The 8,247-nt window shown below is 38.6% G+C and overlaps 1 protein-coding gene across 3 annotated transcripts in view; it reads right to left on the bottom strand.

Moving 5' to 3' along the window:
* MAP7D2 (MAP7 domain containing 2) overlaps window positions 1-7,861 on the bottom strand; it is a 62,514-nt gene extending 54,653 nt beyond the window's left edge. Inside the window, exon 1 of one of the 3 annotated variants that reach the window (XM_017728436.1) lies at window positions 7,798-7,861. In XM_017728436.1, coding sequence (XP_017583925.1) covers window positions 7,798-7,846 — 49 coding nt within the window. In that variant the 5' untranslated portion in view covers window positions 7,847-7,861. Of the gene's footprint in view, window positions 1-3,640; window positions 3,663-6,790; window positions 6,819-7,797 lie in introns of those variants that run through there. The other 2 variants (XM_017728437.1, XM_017728438.1) reach the window with 2 other exon arrangements.
* Window positions 7,862-8,247: the final 386 nt, after the last annotated feature.

Below are 8,247 nucleotides of genomic sequence, written 5' to 3'. Positions count from 1 at the left end.
GCTGCAGGACAGATGGAAGGGCAGAAACAAGAGGTGGATGCTCTTCTCCTACTACCCTAGGAATACACCTGCAGCGGGGTCCTGGAGTATATTTTAAGCAGGACAGCAGCCTAGTCAGGAGTATCGAAATGATCTGAGGCAACTGTGCTAATTATAAGTCTAAGAATTATCATAATTTTGCACGTTTGTAACACAACACAAAAGCCCACTGCTGATTTTTTTTCCCCATCAGTATTAAGACAGAACAGACTTAAAATGACAGTAGAAAAGAGCACTTGTTTCCTTACATTAGCTGACTAGATTAGGTACTATTGTCAATTTTAAGAGACGTGCAAGCATAATTTTCTCCAGTATACCTTACACTAAGAGTCTCTCTGATTTCCAATAGAAGAAAACAGAGAATCAATGCAAACAAATGAATTACACAGCACTAAAATATAAAGATTTCACAGCTTACGTTTTATAGAGCTTTATCTAGGTGCTCCCTGACAAGAATCAGAAACATGTTTTGTACTCAGCTGACTACAAAAATAGGTCTATTTTTCTTTTTGAACCAAATTAGTCCAGAAATATTTGATGGAAAAAATGTCAGTTACTAATCAGTACCCAGATGTCAATATACAGCTTTCAGTACTATTTTAATAATAAAATATTCAATAAAAATAGCCTAAACTTAGAAATAAATCCTCTAGTGAAAAACCTGTTCTTACTCCAAGTTTAAGAATCACTCCTTATGATCCCCCCCCATCACTCAAACTTCACTGAGGGATTATTATTCAGCTACAAAATTAAAACCCAAACTGATCCTAAATCATACAGAGCTTTTAGAAACCATCTGTTGAATTTTATGCCTCAAAATTCTAGATCATTTATGTGATTTCCTACATAAAAAGTGCACACCAATATTTCAATATCATACTTCCATAAAATCAAGTTCTATTTGATTCTAAAATACACATATGACTCTATTTTTAAGCTTCCAAGTCATATCTTAATCAAAATATATATAGCTGGATACTTGAAAGAATATTAATTTGTTATACCCAGTTAAACACTCTTCAATAAATAATTCTCTTGTAACTGTAATAGTTTGAGCTATTAAAAGAGAATACTAACACCATCTCTGCAAGATCAATTGAAACAATTTGGCTAAAGGGAATGTGGCAATCAGAAAAACAAGCAAAATTTAACTTGAAGTGTTTTCTGCAAGTCTTGCCTTACACTTTAGGTGTATATAAGCACTGATATTTGACTGCTTAAAAAACAGGGAAAGTGTGAAAGTGAAGTTTAAAAACTTAGAAAGTAATGTCAGTACACCAGAACTACCTTAAAGCAAAGACAATGTTTTTACAAAGTACTTCTGGTTAGTTCTTAACACTTAACACACACCCCAACATGACATAGAAGTAATCTGAAAATATTTGGCACATGTGAATATCCTTGCAATGACCTGACCCAAACTAGAACAACATCAGTATGTTTTTGTCTAAAAGGATTCAAGGATATGTAGATGATGTACTGGAAATCCTTTGTTTTATGACTAAAGTTGGCTTATCTTGTGGCATTACTCACAACTCTATCTGGCTTTATGTTTTCCATGAGAAGTAGAAAGGTGCAGATGACTTTATTTTTTTAAGTGCAAGAACTATAACCTTAACTTCAAATGGATCTTCCCAAGTTTGCTCATTGCCTGCTTGGACAGAAGAATTCTCAGTTTGTTTCTACTTACACAATCAGCAAATCCAACATGTATTTCTTTCTAAAGTGTTCAGTCTATTTCTTTCAATAGAAAAAAATCACTGATAATAATTTTGAAACTATAAATTGAAACTATTACATCATTCAGAAATAACAAGCCAGTAAGTTTATAATTATGATATACTGGAAAATCACCTCACTTTCTCATCCTTGGCTAAAGCTGCTTTGACTTGACAGTCTCTGAACCCCCTTTAAGGAATATTTCTTCCCTTTTTCACTCCACCTATACTGATCTGCAAAGACATTTAATTCTGTAAAGTTACCATTTCTGAGCCCTCAAATCTCTCTGCTTTTAACCTTTAAAGCCTTATTTGCCACCTTCTAAACAACATCTTATTATGCTACACAGACAAAACAACCATAATTTCTACTTCATACACCACTTTTCAAAGTACATCTTTGGGTACCACAGCCACTTCAATGCAATGCTCAGAAACCGAGGGCGACAGGCTTGCTTGAGTAGAAAAGCTTTATAAAGATGTAAAAAAACTTTCCCCAATAAATGGGATCAGGAGAGGGGAATGGCTCAGGGGTCCCTGCAGGCAGGCTGTGGGCGCTGCAGGCTCTTCTAGTCAGTTGTGAGAACTTGAGCAAGCAGAACAATTTAGGGAGTTTATTACTGCTTCAGCAAGCAAAAGGAGCTAACACACACATAGCAGAGTCCCAACTTACAGGCCAATTAAAAGCTTCACATTATCGCTCTACATCACTGAAAGCAAGAAGGAACACAGTCAGCTTTGCAGATCTGCTCCTTTATAAATAACATCAGAGTAAAAATTAAAAAAAAAAAACCCAAAAAAAAAAAACCACACCAAAAAACCCACCCACAACAAAAGAGTTCTTTCAGTCACTAGTCCCGCAGCCATCATTTCAACACAAAAGGATGCCCTTGAGCATTTGTACACAAAACATACACTTATTTTACTTCGTGAATATTGTGATTATCTTAATGTAGCTAATTTGGAATGAGCCTGCACACAGTCCTTTAAAAAGAAAATTGCCTCTTTACTAAAGGAATGTTTTTATAGCACTTTACAGTCAATTTCAGAACAAATTCCCTTTTGCAGTAAGTAGTACTAGGCTCTCATCTACTACACAATTATAGCAGAGGAGATAATTTGGATGCTATTGCTTCTATGTTACAGCAGCTTCAAATTCAGTAACAAGAATAACCAACATACTGGGCATTATTTTCCTAGGGCAATAGGGCAATCAAAACCAGGCACATTTGAGTAGTGATAATCAGCATAGCTACATATCTGATTGGAACCACAGCAGTGTGAGAAGTAACTGTATTGCTTTCATTTCAAGATCCAAGCCGCAGGAGAGGAACTGGGCCAGCTTACAGCAGCCAAGCAAATGGTATTTTTGATAACTGCCTTCTGGTGCTCAGAATCTAATTTCCATACAAAAATACCCATTTTTTTGCAATTGCAATGGATCTTCATAATTTTATAGATATGCCCTAGTCAACTGGCTTGAGGAAGTGTGAATTGCACCCATTTATTTCCAAAATGTGGGATACTGATTTGGGCAACAGGAGCTTGTCTCTGATTTCATAATTATTAAAATCTACTAGGTTTATCAAATTATGCAATTAAAAAACAAAACAAAAAACCCACCATGAAGTGTCCTCCAGTTCTTCCATTATTCGTTAAATCAGAAATAAGCAGCTCAACATAAGGCATTCAAGCTGTTATGAAATTCACTTATTTGTAAATGAAGCTCATTCTCAGTATAACACCTTTTCCTGGGGAGTCAATTTATTTAAAAGGAATTAAGACATTACCATACCAAGACATAATTAAGGGATTTTGTGAGTAGTTGCAGCCTGAAGTATCACAGCTCTGCTTTTAAACTTCTACAGCAAAAAAAGACTTACCAGCCATTACATTGTAGACCTGACATATCAGATGTGCTCCAGGAGTGAGGGAGGTCTATCGGATCACATAGCTATGTGCTTTTATCCTGCAATGGATCTGTACAGTTGGATTCCCGCAGCCACAATCAGGAAGGCTCTGTGCAGGTGCAGAAATCCATTAGTGGCCACATGCAAGACCGTGTCTCAAGAGGACTGGCTTGCTGCCTGTGACAGCTAGAAATACCTCCACACTGCTGCAGCAAGGCTCATGTTCAGGCTGCCCCTCTGAAATGTACTTGGAAGAATTACCTACTCCATATAACGTCCTAGCAATGTGCAGCTACACTGCAGGGCTGCTGGGCACCCGAGAAACAAAGAACAGACCATCAGAGTCCCTACAGAGTCTATGAATCTACACCACGCATGATTTAGTATTCCAATGCCATGGTGATGAGTATTCTGTAGATAACTCATGTAGATTACTCACCCAGCAAGTCTGTCACACACTCAAGTGTGGTATTTGAAAATACTAGGTTGTTTTCTGACTACTTTTTAAGGCTTCGTAAGAAAATTTTCATCCTACTCACTGTACCAAAATAGCTTCAAGTAGAAATATTTCGCCTTGGGAACAGAATTACTAAATTGTGTGTGTGTGTAGGTACATGCAGTCCAGAGTATGCCTAACCAAAACAGCCCAAGCCGACAAGCAGCAGATCCTGTTTGGGGATTTCTGTTTTACGTTTGCACAAAGGCAAAGCAGATCCCTCACCTTCCTGCCTGCCCTGGAAAGGTGAACGACTGCACACTGACTGGACTGTTCACTCACTGGGCAAGGCAGAGAGGTATAGGAGGGCCACCCTGTGCACTGCTAGTGCAAGGAAAGTAAAAGACACCCCGAGCAGCACACCCAACCCCACAGCACTTCTGCACCATCACCTTTGCCTTGGAGTGGTTTGGCAGGTTACAGGTGGAGCAGGCAACTGTCTGACCCATGAGAGGGAGGTGACATCATAGGTCTTTAAAGCTAAGAGGTGAGTGTTGACCTGCCTAAATCAGGGAAGTTTATACCTAATCCACACAACCTGATGTGCCTGATCTGTGATTTTGTCTAATGCTTGAATTTATTTAATCGTACACTTAAACACAATGCTATGTGTATGTATGAAAACTAATTTCTTTCATACTGTTAAATCTGTTGCACTATTTCAACTTTATCCATACACTCAAAGGTATACCCTTTTCATTGAATCATAAAATTGTTCAGGTTGGAAAAAACTCCAAGATCATTGAGTCCAGTCTTTGACTGAACACTACCCCGTTAACTAAAGCAGTCATTTCTTGAACCCATCCAGAGGTGATGACTCCACTACTTCACAAGGGAGCCTGTTCCAACGTCTGACAACCCTTTCAGTGAGGAAATTCTTCCTAATAGCTAACCTGAACCTCCCTTGACAACTTGAAGCCATTTCCTCTACTCCTGTCACTGGTTGCCTGCAAGTCTGACCCCCACCTGGCTACACGTCCTTTCAGGTAGTTTCAGAGAGTGGTAAGGTCTCCCCTGAGCTCCCTTTCCTCCAGGCTAAAGAGATGCAGCTGCTCCTCACTGACTTACTCTCCAGACCCTTCCCCAGTTGTGTTGCCCTTCCCTGGACATGCTCCAGCCCCTCAATGTCTTTGTTGTAGTGAGGGGTCCGGAAATGGACACAGGACTTGAGGTGCAGCCTCAACAGTGCCAAGTACAGGGGGACAATCACTGCCCTGGTCTTTGCTTAAGAACATCATTGTGTAAATCAAAATCCAGGACACAGATGGCTCTACAGGGCAAGGAGGAAGGGCTTTTACTTGGAGTAACTGAGACCATTTTATTTTACTTATTTATCTTACTTGTTTGAGAACACTGAGGAGCACATTAATAAAGCATGCAGCTGCATCCTCCATCATGTGCACACAAAAAAATCCAGACCAAGCTAACTATTTTGGCATATGGAACCTAGGGAAGAAAGAGCATCACTTTGAAAGCCTCCAGAGGCAAAAAAAGCTTTTAAAAAGAAAAACAGAAGCAAATAGTGTATATGGGAAGACAAATTTAGGGTATTATAAGAGGAATTAATACCTGCTCTTAAAATTCTAGTTTGTATACACTGCAGTCACTCAAGCCCTAGTTCAAAATACTTTACAAAGCCAGTCAATCTTTTACAGTAATCCAGTGAAAATTCCCTTAATGTGCACATCCCAGAGGCCTAGAGGGGTTCAGAGCACTGTGCCCCTTTTCAAGAGTCAAAACTTCAGTTCTTTGATATCACTGTACTTTTGCACGTTGTTAACAGTAATTCTTCTGTTGGTCAAAGAAGAAAAGCTCAAGAAATAGTCTGCATCATCATGAAATGAGCCAAACTTAGAGCAGACTGTACAGCTTTAGGCTAAGGGTAGTCAAAACAGGCATAACAGCCAAGCTCAAGGAACCAGGGCTAGGCAGAAGGCTGTCTCAGGGCTGCACAGGGAGACAAATGGGACACACCACCAGCAGGGTGCCAAAAGCTGTTGCCTGGGATGTGGCAAAGTAGGGAAGGGATCTCCCTTTTTCCTTGTCTTGACTGAACAGGCATTCACAAAACAAGCAAAAATGCAGTCAGAGATGCCAGCATTTTACACAGTGTTCCAATCCTGTCCAATTGATGCAAGAATGAGAAGCTAACTTCTGTACACTATAGGGATATTTGAAGGAAAAACAAGATATCCATCTAACAGACATGTAAGAATAGGATTTCAGTAAGATACTGCTTCATCAAACACAGTTCAAAATTTAAAGAGAACACGTAGATTTGCAGTAGAGCCAAGCAATGCTCTTGATTTGAACTTGAAACCAATAGAGCCAAGCACAGAAGTGACATGCATGGATTGCTTTCCTTTGCAGAGACCAGTTCTGGACAACTAGGACATACATAACAGTACAGAGAGGAGATAAAGATGTGGACATTTTGACAAGGATGAAAAACAAGCAAATACAATACTGCGATTGCATTCCTGAAGGTGAGAGACAGAGGGAGAAAAAGTATATTAGGTCATGTGTGCAAATTTATATGCAGGAAATCGGTGGGGGGTCGGGGGGTGGGAAATCAAGGATGAAAAATGGAAATATTGGATGGTGTTCAATACACTAGCTCCACTTACCTTGGAACTTCATTAAAAACTGGCCCACTTACAGTAAAAGCCATGATATTTTAACTCTATCAGAAACACCATTTTCCTTATTTGAAACATCAACACAGTAAAAAAAAAAAAAAAGCAAAACAGGACCGAAGAACTTCCTAAAGCAAAAACAGGACCGAAGAACTTCCTAAAGCAAAAACAGGACCGAAGAAGTCTGACTTGACTTTATACCACTACACATTACAAGATAATCTGATTATCTATAGGACAAATCACAAGCTTTTCTACTCAGAAGCAACAGACAATGTATGTTCCAGAAACAGCATTACTGCAGATGTTTTGTGACAAACTACAAATAGTAACACCATCATAATCTTCAAAAAACAAAAAAAAAGTTCTGGCTTCTGGAAAAAAGAAAGTTGTTTAATCTTGATTAAAACCACCCTAGGATTTTAAAGGACAACTTATAAAGTCCCTTTGAATGTAAACCAATAAGAAAGAATTCATTTTGGTATGGAGGATTACATTTATATCTGATTAAAACAGAAAATACTGAATAAGAAAGAAAAGAGAACGCTCTCTATATAATTAAATTTTCATTCTCAAAATTACTCCTAGCTATACCAGATAATTGAAAATCTCTGCAAGTCTACGCTATGGTCACATATTTATGAAATTGGATGCCTAATCTGCACAAGAAAAAAAACACAAAATACAGAGTAAACCTGTAGATTTTACAAGAGACAGGCTTGACAAAGTTTTCCTTGTTGCATATATTCTGCAGAAAGTTACCTTTCAAATACATTTGAGACTTCACAGTGCAAACAATGGCTAAAGGCATTTTTAATAGTCAATCTTTTCACATACGCCAAATTTTGTAGAGAGATCATGTTTTTTAAATTATTTAAAATTATCATCAATAATTCTAACATCACCAATAGAGTTTCTCTCTAAAAATAAATAATATATCTAGGAAATACTTCTATCACAAACCCTTAATTACTGGTTTTAAAAAAAGTTTCACTCACATGTATTGCATAGAAAACCTCCACAGAAAACCAGCTTCTGAAAGATCATTAATACCACTCAGAACAAAAGACTCTTCCCAGCTACAGGCAACTTCCCTTCTCATGAAGACACAGGCACGAGGCACAGGCAGGAATCCCAGCCAAACCCACCCTCACAAGCTTAGGGACTTTCTGCAGGGAAGGCTGTAATCCCCCCATTTGATACACTGTCACCCCCACTGTTTGGTCCATCCTCCACCAACTGGCCCTCCTCCAAGACCACCCTCCCCAGTGTTACTAGGTAATTCAAAATACCTCATTGTTTATATACTGTGTCCCACAGGCATTACTCCTGACGTACACCTGTACCAATGTACACTGGAATTTATCTGCCATTTACTGCTCGGTCACTTGGTATTCATTTTTCTTAAAAACTTCAGTGACTACACTTTACATGACTATTCTTAAAAC

The sequence above is a fragment of the Corvus brachyrhynchos genome, unplaced genomic scaffold (assembly GCF_000691975.1).
Source record: "Corvus brachyrhynchos isolate BGI_N302 unplaced genomic scaffold, ASM69197v1 scaffold11, whole genome shotgun sequence".
NCBI classification, from domain to species: domain Eukaryota; kingdom Metazoa; phylum Chordata; class Aves; order Passeriformes; family Corvidae; genus Corvus; species Corvus brachyrhynchos.
Note: the sequence above shows the minus strand (reverse complement) of the source record. Positions and strands in the feature narration are given on the sequence as shown.